At 41.6% G+C, this 23,596-nt stretch overlaps 1 protein-coding gene across 14 annotated transcripts in view; it reads right to left on the bottom strand.

Moving 5' to 3' along the window:
* The window catches only part of PDK3 (pyruvate dehydrogenase kinase 3), a 123,015-nt gene that overhangs the window by 85,148 nt on the left and 14,271 nt on the right, over positions 1-23,596 (bottom strand). For 10 of the 14 annotated variants that reach the window (XM_086389378.1, XM_086389380.1, XM_086389377.1 and 7 more), the window contains exons 2-4: positions 9,977-10,118; positions 5,847-5,918; positions 1,660-1,844 (exon numbers count right to left, since the gene is read on the bottom strand). In XM_086389378.1, coding sequence (XP_086245504.1) covers positions 1,660-1,844; positions 5,847-5,918; positions 9,977-10,118 — 399 coding nt within the window. Of the gene's footprint in view, positions 1-1,659; positions 1,845-5,846; positions 5,919-9,976; positions 10,119-13,706; positions 13,831-23,596 lie in introns of those variants that run through there. The other 4 variants (XM_086389390.1, XM_086389389.1, XM_086389391.1 and 1 more) reach the window with 2 other exon arrangements.

Genomic DNA, 23,596 nt, shown 5'->3' with positions numbered 1-23,596 from the left:
TATACACACAAAGCGAAGTCGCTCAGTCGTATACAACTCTTTGCGACCCCATGGACTGTAGCCTACCAGGCTTCTCCATCCATGGGATTTCCCAGGCGAGAGTACTGGAGTGGGTTGCCTTTCCTTCTCCAGGAAATCTTCCCGACCCAGGGATTGAACCCTGGTCTCCTGCATTGTAAGCAGACGCTTACCGTCTGAGCCACCAGGGAAGTCCTACAACCACATGTAAAACAGACAGCTAGTGGGAAGTTGCTATATGACATAGGGAGCTCAACCTGGTGCTCTGTGACAACCTAGAAGGCTGGGATGGGGTGGGAGGGAGGTTCAAGAGGGAGGACAATTTATACAATTGTATACTTTATAATTATAAAATATGCATAATTTTGGATGATTCATGTTGTTGTATGGCAGAAACCAACACAACATTGTAAATCAATTATTCTCCAATTAAAAATAATTTTTTTAAAAAGCCAAAAGGAGACCCCTTCAAAGAAAAAAGCAATCTGAATGCAAATGTTTATATGTGTGACTATTTTTAAGTCAAACAAGAAATGGGAAATAACTTAGACTCCACGAAAGGAAAATGCTTAAATAAAATAGGTGAAGGTTTTAATTATGAAAGAGGACAAACATGGGCATTAGGCCAATATGTAAAGTGCCAATTGATTAAGTGGAAGAAAAACAAGAGATGCGCAAGTTTAATGATCGAAAAACATGTACATGGTTTAATGATCAAAAACCATGTGGACATACATATTCAGGTCAGAAAGAAAATGCAGTTATCTAAGTAGTTTAATTCAATAGTATTGGGGTTCTTTATTTTTTTCTTTTAAATTTCCTGTAAATTGCCAAACATTTACATTTTCAACAGACATACATTTAGAACAAACTCACATTTAACAGCTGCATAACATTTGTTTATCCAAATAAAGTAATATTACTAAAATAAAGATGCTCTGTCCATTTTCTGACTCAACAAAGAGGATGAATTCGACTCTAGACACTAGATGCTTTTTCATAAAAATTATGAAATTGGACACAGAGACACGCTGAAAATGAGTTTAAAAGTTTTTGTGGAGAGAATTTTAGTTATTCTTTTCTTATCTGCTTATCAGCCTAGAGAGGAGAGTAAAACTCTCAATACAAGATTAGTGTTTGACAATTCCACGTAATCTGATTTCACTGATCACTGTGAAATGTAAGATCAATTGCTCATATTGCCAACATGCCAATTCAATATTCTCAGTATCATTATCTCAGGTTTGTTTTTAAAACCAAAAAAGGAAACCATGTGCCATCCTGGATAAAGATTAGAACTGACTCTAGAGACACTGAAAGCATTCAGAGATGACCACCAGGCTGCCAGGTGCCTGTCAGATACTATGCCCCACCAGGAACATAACAGCAGAGGCTTAAAAGGCAGGCAGTGGTCCTGTCTGTAATATGAGTATCCAAAAAGCCTTTCAAGGATTTCCTTTAACTGAGAGTTCTAAAGATTAGCTTTTTCATAGATAGAACTCACTTAGGAAAAACTGACCTAGAAGTAAAATTTCTAGACAAAAATGCAGATCAGTAATTGAAAGTGAAGCAATAGGAAAACATTTGGGTGAAATAACTCTGATTATCTTTTCAAAACTGGACCAAGAAAACCCAACTTACTGTGCTGGTTAATAAGCATGCGGAAAGAGATGCGGTTGGTATAAAATCGGTCCAGAAAATACTGGATGTTACTGCTAATGAATGGATCAAACCCAAACTTCTCCTTGTACTCGATCACTCCTTGGGCCATTGTAGGAACCACATCATTGTGTCTATTTCTGACTTTAATTAGGACTTGTAGAAAGCTGCATGGGAAGGAAACAAAAAAAGTGGTCAGTCTTTATGTTTCATGGACTAATGCACAAATTTCCCAGCTTTATTTCAGAACTATTTACCTGCTGGTATTTTTATAGGCAGAACCATCATTATCATCATAGGCTACAAGGAAGTACTCACAAGAAACTAAAGGATTACCCAGTTTTTGCTTGAAACTTTCTATAGAAAGTCTTCCTTCGGAAATACTTCTTAAATAAAGAAACAGAATGCTCAAATACCTTTTTAGGAATCCACTGACTTTCTAGATAAATAATTACATATGAAACAGACCCTATAAATGTTTGCTGAATACACAACTGCAGAATTTATTGATGTTTCTTCTGACAACATGAAGACAATACCAAAAATCTCCAAGGATTTATGATGGACTCTTAAAAAGATAGCTTCCATGAAGAAATAAATGGTGCCAAACTGTTTAAAAGCAAAAATTTGAAGCAAATTTCTCACAGCAGTACAATAGTGATGGAACACAGACAGAACAAAGGTGATTAAGACAAACCTATTCCAATATTTGGGTACATTATTGTAAAGGTGTAGAGGGAAAACTATATTGAGAATGGTAACTAAGAACAGAAAGGCAAGTCAATGGAACCAAATAAAAACCTTGGAACCAGAATCAAGGATGAATGAGAAGGTGTGTGTAAAAATTCAGCAATATTGATGATGAAGTGACAATGTAAGTCAGTAGGGAAACAAATTAGTTGGGATAGCTGACTAACAATGTAAGTCATGCTCCAATTTTAAACCTTATGCCCAAAAATGGATTAAAAAACTTAAATGTAAAAGGGTGACATTGTAGAAAAGAAAGAAGAAAATCAGGTGAGTAAGTATATAACCTTGGGAGTAAGGAAGACTGTTCTAAGCCTAATACCAAAGGCAGAAACCATGAAGAAACAAATCATAGGCCTGTCTAGGATCTCGGCAATCTTATAAGGACACAAGAAAAGTTAAATCTGAGAAATATATATTCACAAGAGTTACTATTCTTAGTAAAGGAAAAGATGACCACACTCTAACAGAAAACTAGGCAAGGGGCCTGGTATCAATAGAAAATGTACCAGAGGGCATGCAAATGCCAATAACTTTACCTTTGAAATAATAAAAGGAAAGCAAATTAAAACAATGCAACACTATGCTTACCGGACTGGCAAAGAATAACCACTGCTGGCTAGAGAGTGGGCACGTAGCTGATGAATTTCTAGGGGCGACTGAGCAGCCTGTATCAAAAGCCCAAACAAAGTTATTCCACTCCCAGGAACTGACTCTAGGAAAAGAACTGGATAAGGTCAACAACCGTATTTCAGAGCTGTTCTTTAGAGCACTACTTAGGGTAGCAAGAAGACCACAAACTATTCTAAACCCAGTAACAGGAGATCAAGTCATCTGACTTATCTACAGGCGGACCACTATGTAGACCTATAATACTGACACTGTTATTTTTGTAAAAACCAAAACAAAACATTCTGTACATATAGAAACACGTACGCCAAGTTAAAAGTATGGATGGAAGGAAAATGTTAACAGTTTAATTTCCAGTAATGGAAATTTGGAGTGACTATCTGCATAGTCTTATGTTTCTCAATGATGAAACTCTTCTGTAATAAATACATATGTACAGAGACAGCAAAAATGAATAAGTCAACTCAGAAATTAGAAGGTCAAAATTATTCATGAGAAATTTTCTAATGGACCATTTATCCTTTACATAATGCTCTTCCCAATGTATTCATAATGAAACATTACTAAAGTGTAACAATTCATTACAGTAGGAAAGTGACTCAACTTATCTGTAGGGAGGAGACTTGCCTCAATGGTTCAATTCTCAGACTACTTACCCAATCTTCTGGGGCTCCTTTTCTTTTTTGCAACAAGTCTTATTTAATTTTACATTTTTGGCCACACCCAGGGCTTCCCTGGTGGCTCAGACAGTGAAGAATCTGCCTGCAATGCAGGAGACCTGGGTTTGATCCCTGGGTTTGGAAGATCCCCTAGAAGAGGGCAAGGCAACCCACTCCAGTATTCTTGCCTGGAGAATTTCCACGGACAGAGGAGCCTGGTGGGCTACAGTGCATGGGGTCACAAAGAGTCGGACACAACTGAGTGATTAAGCACAGCACTGTGGCACATGGGAGCTTAGTTCCCTGATCAGAGATCGAACCGGCACCCCCTGCATAAGAAGACAGAGACTCAACCACTGGACCACTGTGGAAGTCCCCGGCTCTTCTAAACTTTGTCACTATGATCAACATCCTCATCTTCCTTGCTACTTTCACTTTACTTATGATTTCCCTGCTCACGACTCCTATATAACCTCTCACTGAGCAGAAAAGGCTGCTATGATGAACAGGACTCCCCATTCCTTCCTTTACCACAAGCATCTGGCTTCTACAACCTCAAGTCTCCCAACTAGCTTCATGGCAACCTGGGCAGGTTACTGAAACTCACTGAGAGCTGTTATCATTACGATCTTGTACACACTGGATCCAGAAGTTGGCAGCTTCTAAAGGCTTGTGTCCACAAATTACAGGACTGCAGGAAGTACACAGCAGAAATGTAATATCACAGATGCTCACAAACCTACATCCCCAAATCTGAAGCTAGAGAGGTCAGTCCTTATTTGCAGGATACCAGCCAAACAAACTGTCACTAGCTAAGGACTTTGGTGAAAACAAAGCTTCTGGATTCGATTCATTTAACTTCGATAACTTAAATGACAGCAAAGGCCTGTAACAAGGAAAGCGTTATAGCCGGGGCCCTAATCCAACGCCTCTTCTTCCACATTTCATAGACCCATTAAGAAAACATCTCACGAAGTAAAAACAGGTCAGGACTTTTTTTCCTTTGCATTTTAATTTACAAGTACATCTGACCTAGCGACTCAGACTCAGACCAGCAGTTCTGGCAATATGGTGCATTGCAAAGAGCAACTGTACTGAGGGAGAGTGAATATGATTTAGAGACTCAGCTCTGCTCCAAACTGACGTTACGATCTGGGGGAAGTCACTTCCCATCTTGGACCTCATTTTCCTTATCTGTGAATTGAGACAGCTGGGTTAAATGCCTGGAGCTAAGGTCACTTATGTAATGTGATATTTCTTAGTTCTTTTTATGGAACACCTACATGTAAGGCATTTGGCCACAATGATGTGGGCCAGGTTTCTACTTGGAAATTCCTCAGCAAAATAGGCCTGCTGTATGCATTCAATGATGGGTACATGAAAGAGGAGAAAATTAATGGGAAGAGGACACAATTTCTCTTGGCTGGGGAAAAAACACACTCAGAGCTGGGTGTTTTCTGGTTAAATGAAAAAGAAAAACTGGAAATATTTTCCATCAGCATGCAAATTTAGCAGTCTCCATGCCTAATAGCAGCAATGGAATTCAGAATAGTTATGTTAATAGCATACTTTTATGCTTCTCCATAATAAAAGCATTATCTTTTCTCTGAGCTCAAATGTAATTACTGCATTGAAACTTTAAAAACAAATTATAAGGGACTAAGTACATAAACTCATGTATACACTGAGGTCAGTGCATTCTTAAAACTACCACTAGGTGGAACATTTACTGCAATATTTACAGTGGGTGCCCAGCACCAGTTCACCAGAAAGAAGCACAAGTATTAAGAATTAGATCATGAGGTGTAATTTGAAGGGTCTCCTGGTACTAGTTAAATTCTTAGCTCAAATTTAGAGTGGGGAGGGAGGTGGGAAGGGGGTTCAGGATGGGTAGGGGAAGAGACACACATGTATACCTGTGGCCGATTCATGTTGATATATGGCAAAAACCATCACAATAAGTAATTATCCTCCAATGAAAAATTAATTAATTAAAAAACTGCAATGTTGAGCTGTTACCCATTAAGAAACCTAATGCTTCCATCCCACTTGTACTTCTTGGCTCTCAGTGACGTGAGTTCCATTTACCAAAACATTTTTTTGACTTTCAGGTAAGTTTAGTATCCTACTTACTTATCCAAGACCTGCGGATCTTCAGGGCTCTTATTTTCATATTCTAGAAGTTCAAGAAAACTCTGCATATACCTGAAAAAGAGATACTGTGTTAGTTGCCTACCCAACATCCAGCCTCCTTCCCCTCTTCCTTTGTCACCAGCCAGTTCAGTCGTGTCCAACTCTTTGTGACCCCATGGACTATACAGTCCATGGAATTCTCTAGGCCAGAATACTGGAGTAGGTAGCCATTCCCTTCTCCAGGGAATCTTCCCAACCCAGGAATCAAACCCAGGTCTCCCACATTGCAGGCAGATTCTTTACCGTCTGAGCCACCAGTGAAGCCTTGGAATACCTTAAATTTCCACCCAGGTATCCATCCAATCCCCTCGCTCTCCCATGGAACTCAAGTGCTTCAGGGGAAGCTCATACTATGCAGAGCTCCTGAGTGGCCAGTTTTCCTCTGGGTAATCCTATTCCTCTTGTCACTAATTCCTAATTGGTCTGATAGTCCTGGTCTAAGCCTGTCACTGCACTGCATTCCCCCGAACTCAGGGGTTGGCTCAAGAATGGAGCCTCAATTCAGGCCACTAAAATGAGAGCAGATTTGCTGGTGGTCTTTGGGAGAGAGGTGCATGTAAAGCCTGCAACTGCTGCAGCTATTCTGTCACCAGGAGAAAATCCAGTCAGGACAGAGGACAAGATGGTTGGATGGCATCACCAACTCGATGGACGTTGAGTTTGAACAAGCTCCAGGAGTTGGTGACGGACAGGGAAACCTGGCCTGCTACAGTCCACGGGGTCGCAAAGAGTCGGACACGACTGAGTGACTGAGCTGAACTGAATGAAGTCAATCCCATGGAAAGTAGGACCTTGAAAATCTCGTGACTCTCTGAATTACACCAACTCCAAAAGCTCATCCTATGGGAGGATCTTAGTCACCATTTATTGCTTCAGTCAGGCTTAGTTGGATTTTCTGCTAACTTGCTAATACACATATCCTAACTGGGACACCAAGTCTATAGTTTGATTACCAAAAAAAGTGCATAGAATATTTAATAAGCAAGTGTGTGACCCTGAAAAGGATGCTAAGAAGTTAGAATCAGAAATAAAGAGGATTCCTTCTTAGAGTTAACCTAAATTCATCAACATGTAAATGGAAGAGAAAGAATGCCTCTTCTCAGTTCAGTTCAGTTGCTCAGTCGCATCCAACTCTTTGCGACCCCATGGACTGCAGCACACCAGGCCTCCCTGTCCATCACCAACTCCAGGAGTCCACCCAAACTCATGTCCATTGAGTCGGTGATGCCATCCAACCATCTCATCTTCTGTTATCCCCTTCTCCTCCCATCTTCAACCATTCCCAGAATCAGAGTCTTTTCAAATGAGTCAGTTCTTCGCATCAGGTGGCCAAAGAATTGGAGTTTCAGCTTCAGCATCAGTCCTTCCAATGAATATTAGGACTGATTTCCTTTAGGATGGACTGGTTGGATCTCCTTGCAGTCCAAGGGACTCTCAAGAGTCTTCTCCAACACCACAGTTCAAAAGCATCAATTCTTCGGCGCTCAGCTTACTTTATAGTCCAACTCTCACATCCATACATGACTACTGGAAAAACCATAGCCTTGACAAGACGGACCTTTGTTGGTAAAGTAACGTCTCTGCTTTTTAATATGCTGTCTAGGTTGGTCATAACCTTCCTTCCAAGGAGTAAGCGTCTTTTAATTTCATGGCTGCAATCACCATCTGCAGTGATTTTGGAGCCCCCCCCAAAATAAAGTCTGTCACTGTTTTCACTGTTTCCCCATCTATGCCTCTTTTAGGCCCTTTGAAACAGGTCCTGTTGCTGATTACCAACATATCTCAGTCAGGGCCAGCGTAAGCAATAATGTGTCCAGTAAAGATCTGGAGAATGGAGGAAATAATACGATTCAGGATTCCAATTACTTAGAGGTGTGTGAGCTCTGCTTTGGGTCTGAACATGTCTGAACAAATTATCCCTTATCCCAATTATTTTTAGTAACTAATTACAACTAATCCTACTCTTCTGCGTTGGATAGAGGATGAGGGCATGCCAACAACTAACCATGACCGTTTAGCTTATAAACACATAAACAGGAATGATATCTTATTAATCAGCCTCACCTGAACTTTGTGACAATGCATGATACTAAAGCATGTTCATCTCGGGATAATTTTTTAATATGGTTTCTGAGCATTTAAGGCTATGAATCAGACACTGTTAAAATCATTAGGTCAAGCCATCCTAAGAGGCCACAGGCAGCCATCCACAGTGATGCCCTCAGGCCTGCCACATGTCAGCAGATTTTCAGGCTGGCACACCATCCTTACGGAAGGGGATGTCATTTAAAAAAATGTTATAAGTGGAAAGAGGTCGAAGATTATGCTGAGCTTCTCATCCTGCAAGTCAAGAAGGCACAGAGAACACACTGACTCAGGTGAGCTTCATGGCCCAGTATACTTAAGATTCGCTTTCGAGAAGAAAAGGAAACGACAGGTCAAGATGACACATGCTCCTGAACTGGATTCCGAGATTGGGGCGATACAGTAATATTGAAAGATAGCTAGCCTATCCAGAATTTCCGGCCCAGTAGCAGGCCCCTAATAGTGCTTATATACTTTGTGGTGGAAAATCTCTTATCATGGTCTCAGAGCAATAAGAAAGTCTCATGCAAGCAAGAATAATACTTGCTGCTTCTAAAACAAGCTATGAGTTCAGGGCAAAATCCAACTGACTCTGAGATGGAAGCCAAGGTCGCTGCCTCTCTGAGCTATCCTGGGTCCTGGGTCTGCTGCCCCAGCCACGGCTGCCTGTCTGGGAGAGGAACTGAATACTGTACCTCTAAGACCACCCATAGACTGCTTCTCAGATGACTCATTCTCAACCCTAAGAATGTACTATAACCAGCATTACTGAGGAATGACTGGTGAATGGCTATCCTCCAGTAGCCCGGTCTAGCCACCAACTAATGAATGGTTCCACTCTCCTTGCATCCGGCCTCACGCACTCCTCCAGCTCTCTCCATGGGGACTTGCTCTCTGCTTGGAGAATACAGAGGAGACATGGAAGCATTTCCATGTAAATCCCTTTCTAAAAATACACCACCTGGTCTTCCCTCCTACCATTCAGCCACTGCCTCACACTCTGCCTACCGAGTGGGCAGTTCAGTCACAAACACAACTTCCTCAATTAGACAGCACATGCTTTAAGCATCACATTAAGTTATCCTGTTAAGATTTTTCAGACTTTTCATGGGGCAGATGAAGCACAGCAGGTAGCTGATCTTTTTCACTTGGGATGCTCCCCTTCAAATGACTTAATTTGTCCTAAAATAAGTATGATCTTCCAAAAACTTTTTTAAAAGGAAAAACAGAAAAAACCATGACAGAGACTGGATCAAAGTAGCAACATTCCCCTAGTCAAAGAAAGAATTGGGAGACCTGCTCACAGGGGCCACTGCATTGGTATTCTTTCCATAATTTTCTTCACTTCCCTATTTTTTTTTCCAATAAAAATCACATTTATAACCGAAAAAATTTTAAGTCAAGAAAGTGTCTGGTACAGTTGAGAAGTTATTTCCCTTAGGACAATTATACACTATGTTGAGACTTCTCCACTACCACCCCTCCCCCTCAGAAAAACTTGGGACTTCACTGGTGGTCCAGCGGTTAAGACTTTGCCTTCCAATGTAGGGAGTGTGGGTTCAGTCCCTGTTCAGGGAGCTAAGATTCCACATGACTCAGAGCCAAAAACCTAAAACATGCAACAGAAGCAATGCTGTAACAAATTCAACCGACTTTAAAAATGGTCTGCGTCCAAACCAAAAAAAAAAAAAAAAAAAAACTTAAAACTCTCAATTACCTGAAAATTCAGATTTATAACCAGAAAAAAACTGAAAAGTCAAACAAGTGTCTCGTACAGTTGAAAAGCATTTTCCTTAGGATAATTACACATTGTTGTATTAGTTTAGAAAAAAAAAAAAAAACCCTTTAATTACCTAAGAAACCCAGCTATCCTGAATGAGTAATACCCACAGGAAGCAGTACGTGTACTTTTAGGGAGAATGGTCCCAATGCCAAATGTCCTGAGCATTCTGGGTAGACCCATCTGCCACATACTATGTACTTACCAGCTCTGAACCAATCCCACCGAAGGGCGGTTAAGCAAGTTCTCCGGCAGAAGATTAACTTCTCTCATTGTGTTAGCCAGGCGCACAGGAAGCTCCTTTCGTAGGAACATATACGAAGTTTTCTCACACGCATTATCTCTCCCTATTAACAGATGAAAAATGTTCCGTGATTTTATACCCTAACAGATGGAATAATAAGGGTTCTCGTGGTAGCCCTGGAGAAGGCGATGGCACCCCACTCCAGCACTCTTGCCTGGAAAATCCCATGGACGGAGGAGCCTGGTAGGCTGCACTCCATGGGGTCGCAAAGAGTCACTTTCACTTTTCACTTTCATGCACTGGAGAAGGAAATGGCAACCCACTCCAGTGTTCTTGCCTGGAGAATCCCAGGGACGGGGGAGCCTGTTGGGCTGCCGTCTATGGGGTCACACAGAGTCGGACACAACTGAAGCAACTTAGCAGCAGCAGCAGCAGCAGCATGATAGCCCAGTGACTGGCTGGGAAGAAAACATTAAGTAACCCTGCAATCTCTAGTTAAATCTTTATCCTCTGAAATAGCAAGCTTAAGAAAATAATTTAATTAGAATAGAAAAGGAGCATTTATTCCAAGAGGCAACCTCGAAAGCTGTGTTTTTTTCCTCCGCACAAATACATCCCTAGTGTTCCCAGTGGCGGTATAAAAGTGACCTGGGATATAATCGGAATTTGTTTTCAAATAAACGCTGTGGGAAAACTGCCATGTAGAAAACTAGGAGAACGTGTAAATTCACTCCTGTTCACAGGGGTTTCCAGAAGGCAACAAACCCATTCATTCCACAAACATTCACCTACTGTGGGTCGACTGCTTCCTAAGACTTTCTTCAAACATGTTTCTCTCAGGACCAGGAAGCAGCCACAGACCCTGGGTCTGACCGAGACACAGGACTCGGGAGGTGCCCAAGAAGCCAGCTCACAGGTGCCCTCAGCACTGGAGTGGTGGCACAGTGAGAGAAAAGATACCAGACCACGTGAAAGAGGAGACCCCGGGCCCCTTCCCTGGCTGCCACGTGACCCCAGCAGTTCCATGATTGGTCTTGCTCCCAAGCCCCACCCTGCTGTAAATCCAGCAAGGATGTGACAGCAAGGACAGGAGCTCTGGGGACAGAAATGTGCTTCAGCCTCAACTCTGCCCTTGTGTGGGGTAGGAAACCCTTCTTAAGCTTCTTAACTTCTGAGTCTCAGCTGCCTTAATCTGTAAAATAGGGATGAAACATCCATTTTTGTAAAGACGACACGTGACAAGTACAGAGCCTGATACAGAGCCAAGTGTTCAGTGAATGTTAGTTCTTCTTCTGTCCTGATACTTACAGGTCCGGCCCAACTCCCTCACGATCGGATAGGCCTTCCCGATGCCCCATGTCCCCTGCAGGCTGCTGGGAAATGGGCCACCTCAGGGCCAGGCCCGGAGAGAAGGAAGCAGGGCTCACCTCCAAACTCTCCACTTTCTTCTGCCTATGATGAGGCAGGAAATTAGAGGTTCAGAAGTAAATCCATTCTAACACTTCCAGCCCAGTTCTGGTTTCTTCCTTTCCTGTCCTTACCAAGTGAGACTGGAAATAAAAGAATCCACTTTTGAGGCTCATCTGCAGAACCTCTTCTGCCCAATGCCCCCTGCCCCCTTCTCCATTTCCAGAAAAGTCAGAATAAAAGATTAAAGTCTTAACCCATCCCTCACTTTCCCCATTCTAATTGAGTAGTATATTGAAGGCCTCTGATAAATCTGTAATTAATCAATAATTCTGCTTTTCCCTTTTCTCCTAAGGGAAATACTGCAAAAAGGAAGAGAAGTGTAGCATCTCAGCAATGACCTTCCAACACTTACTCGATACACATTTATCTGGCTTAGATGATTAACACAATGATTCAGGCTGCTTTGCTTCAGATTATATATATATATATATATACATAAAATCATTCCTGAAATGTTCTGCATAAATATAATTTTTATGGATGAACAATTGTTCATCCAAGTGCATTAAAAATGCTGATATTTCAAAACAACTTGTGGTGAACCTCATTATAAAATGAAGGACCTATTATCGAAATTAAAATGGGCATGTACATCTGCATGTACCAGGAGAAATAGTTTGTATCCTGATTATATAGAAAGGACATTTTCTTTTTTTAAAAAAAAAAAGCACAAAAGAAATGATGACGTTCTCCTTGCAGAAGGAAGTTAGGGAATGGGAAAGAGCGAGAACCCTGTGGTGTTGAATTGGAACTGGAAGTTATCAGCATGACCTCGGTCTTCTGAGTTTTGGGGGTAACAAAAGTTGACGTGCTTAAGTCGCCATGTCCACAGCATGAGGAGCCGCAGATGAACAGCACAGTGGTGGTGGGGTGATGGGAAGCAGGATGAGAGGGAGGGCCAGGAGAAGTGACAGTGGGCTGGCAGCTGCCAGGTGACAAGGGGTGATCAGGTTCCCATCTGTTCTGGGAACCCACAGGGCTAGATGGCTTCTGAGTTGAAAGGTTTTCAGATTTTAGGAAGTTAAAAAAAAATACATCCACTGCAAGAAAGAGTCCAGTCTACACAGATACAAGTGTGGTACAACCTGTGAACACCCACACCGAGCAGGGAGGATCATGCCCCAAGCCACTTCAGGCCAGGTTTTGCCACAGACTGAGTTTGAGCACCAAGGGTATGAAAAAAGAACTTCCATTTGTCAAGTTTTGTGGATTTCAGAATTGAGATCAAAGGTGACAGAGCCTGCAGAAGAGTAATGCCAAGATCAGATGCCAGAGATAGACTTGGGTTTAAATCCTGAGCGCCCACTGGCTTCACGAATGCCACCAAGCGTCAGGACACGTCTATGAACCGGACAGAGCTCACAGAGGTTGCGGCCAGGGTTAAAAAGCCCTTAACATTTCACATGAACAGGTTCTTTAAATTGAGAAGAGGGGACTCATTAAAGCACAATCACTAATAACACCGGATGGTAGAAAGCACAACAGCCCGAGGCCCCGGGGTACCAGATCAAACGGACTGATGCTAAGCCCTGCGAGCGTGACTGCATTCCCGTTCAGCGAGGTCGCCTGTGCTCAATTGATGATTCTACGTAATTAAAAAAGGATTAAAAAGGATTAAAGTATGTTCTGTGTTCCTGCCACTCACTTTTCTTTTCTTCCTAAACAAAAGCCTTGAGGTTTGCATTGGTCAACCCTGCACTAACTAGAGGGCAACTAACTACTGGGTGTGGCCTGAATTAACCAAATTTCAGGAAGCTTTGATTCTAGCCTTCCTGGATGATCAGCCTTTCATAAACTAGTGTTGAAAGAAATCTTATTTGTCTGTATACCCATCCCCCACCCCCATGGCACTCACTGGAGTGCCTCACCTATGGAAGCTTTTCAATGATTTACTCCAAGAATAGAGAATACTTTCAGAAGTTTGTTTTTTTGTTTTTTTGTTTTTTTAAGAGTACCTGCAAAAATCTCAGGTTTTGCCTCCTACATTCTAATTTAGCTTCAGAGATGAATTCTTTGTACTTGGATACCTTAATTATACATCAGCTTAAACGGGGGGTGTCTTTTATCGTTAATTAGTGAGCCTAAAAATATATATGGAATGCCTGATTTTTTTTAACCTTTCCGTGGTTTTCCTCTTCAAAGTTTTTTGTCCTATGTGTTAATATGAAATACTCACTTTAAATCAAAGGGTTTCAACCATTTTTTTTTTCAGTTAACTTACCAAAAAGACACTTTGGGTTTTAATTGAATGTCCTCTCAAAAGGGTTGTGTTTTTCTAAGGCTTCTGGCATACTGAGTATTTTCCACTTATTCTTCCCAGTCATTTGACTTCATTTTTTCCCTGCTTACTTGGCTTCTCCACATTCCTTAATTTTGATTTTCTATTTTTATTCTGCATTCCTCCATGGACTTCATCTTATTCAAATTTACCGATTAAATCTTTCCCTAGTATTAGTTCAGAAAATGAAAAAGAAGCATTGGGTGAGAGGCATGGAAAATTGTCATTTTATGAATTTAAATACACTCGTGTATTTCTTCAATTTTTCCTTCTTTTTTGATGAACCTTTAATTCTCTTTTGTTTTCTGTTTGGTTTTCATACTTCATCCTTTCATTGAGAAGTTGGAGACCGTTATTACATTTGCAAAAAAAAGTGACTGCTCTGTCTAGAAAGGTTCCAAAGAGCTTTCCAATTCACCAAGACACAGGATAAATAGACACAGAAACACAAATGACTTTTTCCCATAAATGACTTCTGATTTAATATGGTCACCAATAAGTGATGGTCACCAATAAGAAAGCAGCATTTGACCAGCCTTCTGAGAGCAAGAGTTCTAACTGGTTATTCTCTTTATCCAGTTTCCACTATGGCCTATATTTCTGGTGAATCTCTAATCCTCTTTTCGACCAATTTACAGCAAGTAGGAAAAAATTATTATTTCTTCAAGTAATGGAGTGATCTGATAAATAAAGCATAGGGCTGAGCACATGGCTCCCAAAACTGTAGTCTCCTGTCTGGATTACTTAAAGGCTATCTTTATCCACATCTTTCAGCTTTAATACTTGGTGGGAAATGTTTTGGGAACCAAAGCAAGGGAATCAGAGAATAGAAAAGCAACGCAAAAATAGAAAAATTAGCGGCAAGGCACCAAAATCCAACAGAATGATCAGCTCATTCTGATAATGCTGCTTTTTCTAAATATCAATTAAATGTTTGTGTTTACAATGCATTTTTACCACTAACCATGTTAGAACCGTACACAGAACAACAGACTGGTTCAAAATTGGGAAAGGAGTGCATCCAGGCTGTACACTGTCACCCTGCTTATTTAACTTACATGCAGAGTACATCAAGTGAAATGCTGGGCTGGATGAATCACAAGCTGGAATCAATACTGCTGAGAGAAATATCAACAACCTTAGATGTGCATATGATACCACATTAATGGCAGAAAGCAAAGAGGAACTAAAGAGCCTCTTCAGTTCATATCCGACTCTGCGACCGCATGAACCGCAGCACACCAGGCCTCCCTGTACATCACCAACTCCCGGAGTTCACCCAAACTCATGTCCATTGAGTCGGTGATGCCATCCAACCATCTCATCCTCTCTCATCCCCTTCTCCTCCTGCCTTCAATCTTTCCCAGCATCAGGGTCTTTTCAAATGAGTCAGCTCTTTGCATCAGGTGGCCAAAGTATTGGAGTTTCAGCTTCAACATCAGTCCTTCCAATGAATATACAGAACTGGTCTCCTTTAGGATGGACTGGTTGGATCTCTTTGCAGTCCAAGGGACTCTCAAGAGTCTTCTCCAACACCACAGTTCAAAAGCATCACTTCTTTGGCACTCAGCTTTCTTTACAGTCCAACTCTCACATCCATGGATGTGAGAGTTGGACTGTAAAGAAAGCTGAGTGTAATGGAAAATGGACTGTAAAGAAAGCTGACTGTAATGGAAAAACCATAGCCTTGACAAGACGGACCTTTGTTGGCAAAGTAACGTCTCTGCTTTTTAATATGCTGTCTAGGTTGGTCATAACTTTCCTTCCAAGGAGTAAGCGTCTTTTAATTTCATGGCTGCAGTCACCATCTGCAGTGATTTTGGAGCCCCAAAAAATAAAGTCTGACACTGTTTCCACTGTTTCCCCATCTATTTCCCATGAAGTGATGGGACCAGATGCCATGATCTTCGTTTTCTGAAAGTTGAGCTTTAAGCCAACTTTTTCACTCTCCTCTTTCACTTTCATCAAGAGGCTCTTTACTTCTTCTTCACCTTCTGCCATAATGGTGGTGTCATCTGCATATCTGAGGTGATTGACATTTCTCCCGGCAATCTTGATTCCAGCTTGTGCTTCTTCCAGCCCAGCGTTTCTCATGATGTACTCTGCATAGAAGTTGAATAAGCAGGGTGACAGTATACAGCCCTGACGTACTCCTTTTCCTATCTGGAACCAGTCTGTTGTTCCATGTCCAGTTCTAACTGTTGCTTCCTGACCTGAATACAGGTTTCTCAAGAGGCAGGTCAGGTGGTCTGGTATTCCCATCTCTTTCAGAATTTTCCACAGTTTATTGTGATCCACACAGTCAAAGGCTTTGGCATAGTCAATAAAGCAGAAATAGATGTTTTTCTGGAACTCTCTTGCTTTTTTGATGATCCAGCGGATGTTGGCAATTTGATCTCTGGTTCCTCTGCCTTTTCTAAAACCAGCTTGAACATCTGGAAGTTCACGATTCATGTATTGCTGAAGCCTGGTTTGGAGAATTTTGAGCATTACTTTACTAGCGTGTGAGATGAGTGCAATTGTGCGGTAGTTTGAGCATTGTTTGGCATCACCTTTCTTTAGGATTGGAATGAAAACTGACCTTTTCCAGTCCTGTGGCCACTGCTGAGTTTTCCAAATTTGCTGGCACATTGAGTGCAGCCCTTTCACAGCATCATCTTTTAGGATTTGAAATAGGTCAACTGGAATTCCATCACCTCCACTAGCTTTGTTCGTAGTGATGCTTCCTAAGGTCCACTTGACTTCACATTCAACATGAAAGAGGAGAGTGAAAAAGCTGGCTTAAAACTCAACATTCAAAAAACTAAGATCATAGCATCCAGTCCCATCACTTCATGGCAAATAGGAAAGTGGAAACACTAACAGATTTCATTTTCTCGAGCTCCAAAATGACTGCCCATGGTGACTGGAACTATGAAATTAAAAGACGCTTGCTCCTTAGAAGAAAAGTTATGACAAACCTGACAACATATTAAAAATGAGAGACATCACTCTGCTGACAAAGGTCCGTCTAGTCAAAGCTATGGTTTTTCCAGTAGTCATATATGGATGTGAGAGTTGGACCATAAAGAAGGCTGAGCGCCAAAGAACTGCCTTTGAACTGCGGTGCTGGAGAAGACTCTTGAGAGTCCCTTGGACAGCAAGGAGATCAAACCAGTCAATCCTAAACGAAATCAACCCTGAATATATTCATTAGAAGGACTGATGCTGAAGTTCCAATCCTTTGGCCACCTGATGCGAAGAGCTGACTCACTGGAAAAGACCCTGATGCTGGGAAAGACTGAGGACAGGAGAAGGGAGAAACAGAGGATGAGATGGTTGGATGGCATCACTGACTTGATGGACATGAGCTTGAGCAAGCTCAGGGAGATAGTAGCAAAGGACAGGGAAGCCTGGCATGCTAAAGTTCATGGGGTTGCAAAGATTCAGACTTAGTGACAGAACAACAACAACATTAAAATGGGTAAAATATAAGTGACAAAATAATATTTCAGGGGAATCTTTTTTGTTTTTCTTCAGTTGTATTTATAAGATTTCAATCTTCTGAAGACACTGAATTTTAGGATAGATAATTTATTTTAGAACTTACCAGAGCTATAAGCAATGATTAACTGAATAGTCCTTCCAAAGAAACAGTGGAGAGCTACCAAATGATTGTAAATTCAAAAGAATCCCTCCCCGCTCCTTCTAGCTTCATTTATACTTCATTTATACATTTATTCCCAGGCGGCGCTAGTGGTAAAGAATCTGCCTGAAAATGCAGGAAACACAAGAGACACAGGTTCGATCCCTGGATCGGGAAGATATCCTGCAGTAGGAAATTCTTGCCTGAAACATTCCATGGACAGAGGAGCCTGGCGGGCTACAGTCCATGGGGTCACAAAGAGTCCGACCACCTGACTGAGCGCACACACACATACTTTGAAAATGTCTGTTTTACTCCATGTCCAAAAGTATTATTTCACTGCCTGGGAAGTTTTAAGTTTTCCTTTGGGAAAACATACTCCTGAATTTCAGGAGATCAAGATAGGTAGTAGGTTTGGGATCTAGCAAACTTGAGGCTGAGTCCACTCTAGGCCAGACCATTTGGGTTATTATTACTAACAGCAAGCCAGAAACTTCAGAGCCAAAGAGTGAAAGATCAGGTATCTCACACACGCCTCATTCCCTACCAAACTCAATGCCCCAACAACAGTCAAGTCAAAGTGAAAGTCGCTCAGTAATGTCCGACTCTTTGCAACCCCATGGACTAGACAGTCTATGAACTTCTCCAGGCCAGAATACTAGAGTGGGCAGCCTTTCCCTATTCCAGGGGATCTTCCCAACCCAGGAATCGAACCCTGGTCTCCCGCATTGCAGGTGGATTCTTTACCATCTGAGCCACACAACAGCCAGCTATCATACTATTTCTCTCAGCCCAATGTCTATTTTATTATGCTCACAGATGCTGTGGGTCAGGAATTCAGAAAAGACACAGGAGGTAAGGCTTCTCTGGAACCTCAGCTGGGAAAACTTAAACACTGGGGGAGTGACTGGACTGTCGGGAGCTGAAAGCATCTGAAGGCTTCCCACTCACAAGGCTTCAGCCGACTACTTGCAGACTGAGACTGCCCACTGCAGCATCTTCTGGTGGCCTCTCCAAGGGCCTCCTCACAGTATGGTGGCCTTGGGCTAGCTGGATTCTGGGATGGCTTCCATAAAAAAGGCAGAGGCTGCATGGCCTTTTATGACCCAGCCACAGAAGTCACACTGCTAGTCCCCTTCTGTCATACTCAAATGGTCTAAGCAGCCACAGCTTGCCCAGGCTTCAGGGGTAGGAGACCAGACCTCCTCTCCCGACTGCCCCCCACTTGGTGGAAGGCTGGCAAGGGCACATCATAGAATAGCATCACATGGCCATCTTTGTACAATGCCATCTGTCCTCTAAGATGTTCATAAACAGGTGTAGAAGATGATTTATTTCTCAAATTGCACTTCAAAGCACTCTTCTACTACCTGAATTTGTTTTCTTTGGAGTCATTTTTCGGCCATTTATTTTAGTTTCTCTCACTGTGGGCTCTCCTCAGATGGCAGGTAGCCCTTGCTTGCTCAGTGAGGCAGCCTCATGACTAAGGGAGCACCCCAAATGCCTCATGGATTACATAGGTCTTTTTGGTGGGGTCCTAACACCATACCGTGTCAGACTTTATTTTTTGGGGCTCCAAAATCATTGCAGATGGTGACTGCAGCCATGAACTTAAAAGACGCTTACTCCTTGGAAGAAAAGTTATGACCAACCTAGATAGCATATTCAAAAGCAGAGACATTACTTTGCCAACAAAGGTCCGTCTAGTCAAGGCTATAGTTTTTCCAGTGGTCATGTATGGATGTGAGAGTTGGACTATAAAGAAAGCTGAGTGCCGAAGAATTGATGCTTTTGAACTGTGGTGTTGGAGAAGACTCTTAAGAGTCCCTTGAACTGCAAGGAGATCCAACCAGTCCATCCTAAAGGAGATCAGTCCTGGGTGTTCATTGGAAAGACTGATGTTGAAGCTGAAACTCCAATACTTTGGCCACCTCATGAGAAGAGTTGACTCGTTGGAAAAGACCCTGATGCTGGGAGGGATTGGGGCAGGAGGAGAAGGGGACGACAGAGGATGAGATGGCTGGATGGCATCACTCAGACTCGATGGACATGAGTTTGAGTGAACTCCGGGAGCTGGTGATGGACAGGGAGGCCTGGTGTGCTGCGATTCATGGGGTCACAAAGAGCTGGACACGACTGAGCGACTGAACTGAACTGAACACCATACTGTAAGCTTCCCTTATTCACCTTAAACAGTTCATTCAGCGTCTTTAGAGAAGAATCCTCTTTTTGCCCTTCACTTTGCCTAAGGGTAGCTGCCTGCCTACTAACGTTCTCATGGTCAGGTTGGAAGGTAACCCTTCATTTTTCATACTTCTGGTTCATTCTCCAGTTTTCATTCAGCCAGCTCTACCTGTTACTCCCGCCCTGTATCCCTGGTGCTGCCTTACTAAGGTAGGAGACCCTCTGGAGGTCACAGTGCCTCCTGAGTAGGCTCTAGACCCCAGCTATCCAATATAGGAGCCATGAGCCATTAGGGAAAATGTGAATTTTCAATTACGTTATAATATCAATGATACATTCCCCAAGTGTGATCACTGTGTCATGGATATTAGGAGAACACTTTTTATACTTATATTAGGTTGGTGCAAACGTAATTGCATTTCAGATTGTGAATTTAAATCATTATAATTAGGCTCAAACATACCTTTATTCATCAAAATAGGAACCGTTACAATCAACACATTTTTGCCAATGAGAAATAAGTTCATTTATTCCTGTAGCATAAAAATCAGTGCATTTTCTGCCTCCTGCTGGTTGTGGAAGCACTTTCCCTGCAAAAAGTTGTCAAGATGCTTGAAGAAGTGGTAGTCGGTTGGTGAGTGGTCACGTGAATATGGCAGATGAGGCAAAACTTCACAGCCCAATTTGTTCAAACTCTGACGTGTTGATTGTGCGACATGGGCATTATTGTGGAGAACTAGGCCCCTTCATCTTATTGATTTGTTGAGCATGCTTCTCAGATACAACGGTTTCGCTGGGATTCAAAAAGCTCTAGTGGATCAGACTGGCAGCAGACCACGAAACAGTGACCCATGACCTTTTCTGGGAGCAAGTTTGGCTTTGGGAAGTGCTTTGGTGCTTATTCTAGGTACAACCACTGAGTTGGTCACGGCCAGTTGTAGTATAAAATCCACTTTTCATCACACGTCACAATCTGATTGAGAAATAGTTCACTGTTGCATAGAGTAAGTTAAGATAAGACAATACTTCAAAACGACAATATTTTTATTTGTGGTCAGCTCACGAGGCACCCACTGATCAAGCTTTTCCACTTTTCCAATTTGCTTTAAATGTCAAACGACCACAGAATGGTTGATGTTGAGTTCTTTGGCAACTTCTCACATAGGTGTAAGAGGATAAGCTTCAATGATGGATCTCAATTGGTCGTTGTCAACTTCCAATGGCCAGTCACTACGCTCCTCATCTTCAAGGCTCTCATCTCCTTTGCAAAACTTCTTGAACCACCATCGCACTGTATGTTCATTAGCAGTTCCTGGGCCAAATGCATTGTTGATGTTGCAAGCTATCTCTGTTGCTTTACGACCCATTTTGAACTCAAATAAGAAAATTGCTTGAACAAGCAATAAAGGTTTACTGTATAGCACAGGGAACTACAGTCAATGTCTTTTAATAACCTATAATGGAAAATAATTTCAAAAATAATAAATGTGTATATGTATAACTGAATCACCTTGCTGTGCACCTGAAACACTGTAAGTCAATGATACCTCAATAAAATGTTAAAAAAAAAAAGTGGTCGAATTTGCTTTTTGTCTAACATCAATCACTTCCACAGTCTAAAATACATATAAAATACACAGCAAGTAATGTCATTAGCAAAAAAACAAATCGAGAAATGAACATTAAAATGATGTATAACATAACCACATTTATTTAAGAATGCATTCCAATATCAAATGGCAAAGTTCAACAATGCAAAACCACAATTACTTTGGCACCAACCTAATATGTAAGTATCTAGAGGTAGTCATTACACCTGCAACTTACTATCAAAGTGGTTTGGCCAAAAAGGTGTTTATGGAGAGGAAAGAAACATAGGAGTAGGATGGATAGAAGGGTAAAGAGATTGAAAAGCAAATATGTAAAGTGGCTGATAAATCTAGGTGCTAGACACAGGTGTTAACTGTATTGTTATCATTTTTTCTAAGGTCTGAAATTTTCGAAATAAAAATTTTGGTTTGGGAGAGACACTGTGAATAACCTAATTATCCAATAATAAGGGAACAGTCAAATAAATTACAATATTGCATATTTACATGGGGAAATACACAGTCATTAAAAGGAGTTTTTAAAACTGAACAACAAAAAAAACCAAACAACCCTATCCAAGAATGGGCAGAAGACTGAAACAGACATTTCTCCAAAGAAGACATACAGATGGCCAACAGACACATGAAAAGATGCTCAGTATCGTTAATTATTAGAAAAACGCAAATCAAAACTACAATAAGGTACCACCTCACATGGGTCAGAATGGCTATTATTAAAAAGTCTACAAATAACAAACGCTGGGCAGAATGTGGAGAAAAGGGAACCCTCCTACACTGTTGGTGGGCATATAAGCTGGTGCAGCCACAATGGAAAATAGTGCAGAGATTCCTCAGAAAACTAAAAATAAAATTAGCATATGATCTAGCAATCCAAACAAAACTATAAATCAAAAAGATACATGCATCCCTATGTTCATAGTAGCACTATTCACAATAGCCAAGACATGGAAACATCCTAAATGTCCACTGAAATATGAAAGGATAACTAAGATGTAATACACATATACAATGGAATGCTACTCAGCCATAAAAGAATGAAATAATGCCATTTGCTGCAACATGAATGCAACTAGAGATTATCATACCAAGTGAATTAAATCAGAAAGATAAATATCATCTGATATGACTTATATGTGGAATCTGAAATATGACACAAATTAACCCATCTATGAAGTAGAAACAGACTCACATAGACAACAGATTGGTGTTTACCAAGGGGGAGGGGGTTGGGGAAGGGATGAAGTGAGAGGTTGGGGTTAGCAGATACAACCTTTTATACATAGAATGGAGGCTTTCCAGGTGGCACAGTGGTGAAGAATCCGCCTGCCAATGCAGGACACGTGGGTTTGATCCCTGGGTCGGGAAAATCCCCTGGAAGAAGGAAATGGCAACCCACTCCAGTATTCTTGCCTGGAAAATTCTATGGACAGACTACAGTCTGTCCTCTATGGAGGAGCCTGGCAGACTACAGTCCATGGGGTAGCAAAGAGTCGGACATGACTGAGCACTCATGCAAACAATAAGATCCTACTGTGTAGCTTAGGGAACTACATTCAATGTCCTGTGATAAACCGTAATGGAAAAGAATATGAAAAATGTGTGTGTATATATGTGTGTATACATACATATATAATTGAATCACTTTTCTGTACAGCAGGAATTAACACAACATTATAAATCAACTATACTTCAATTTAAAAATGAAAAAAAGTTTTTAAGGAAAAAAGCAGTCGTCTGAAAAAGGTCTTTCTATAATTAGAGCCATTCTACTTAAAAAAAAAACAAAAACCCTACCAGAGCTATTGTATTCTAAAAAAAAAATCTCAAACAGAACATGCTACTGTATGCGGATCTTCCTAATGGGGTCTGAGGCCCATACTACCTTCATGAAATGTTTTTGATGCTCTTGTAAGACAAGAGGGTGCAGGGTGATTGTGACGAGGTTCTCAATTAAGGTAGGTGAGGGTTACTGGATCCTTCCCTGAAGGAGATCTGTGTTTGGCTGAGGGAAAGTGAGTGACATCAACTAGCACCTTGATCCTCTCTCTCTAGAGATCTTGTTTGTTGGCTCTTAAAATACATGTGTCCTTGAACTTCCCAGGTGGCTCAGTGGTAAAGAATCTGCCTGCCAATGCAGAAGATGCAGGTTTGATCCCAGGGTCGGGAAGATTCCCCTGGAGAAGGGAATGGTAACCCACTCTTGCCTGGAGAATTCCATGGACAGAGGAGCCTGATGGGCTACAGTCTATAGGGTCGCAAAGAGTTGGACACGACTGAGACTGAGTGCACACACACAAACACACGAACAGATTAGTGAGAAACCTGCCCCTCTCTATGCCATAAGGTCAAACCAAATTATAAGTACATTTCACCACAGGGCCACAATTTCTGCCCTTGGCTTGGGCAATCCCTCT

This window comes from Bos grunniens, chromosome X, assembly GCF_055505025.1.
Source record: "Bos grunniens cultivar Pamir isolate PY7600 chromosome X, Bosgru_T2T1.0, whole genome shotgun sequence".
In the NCBI taxonomy this organism is placed as follows: domain Eukaryota; kingdom Metazoa; phylum Chordata; class Mammalia; order Artiodactyla; family Bovidae; genus Bos; species Bos grunniens.
Note: the sequence above shows the minus strand (reverse complement) of the source record. Positions and strands in the feature narration are given on the sequence as shown.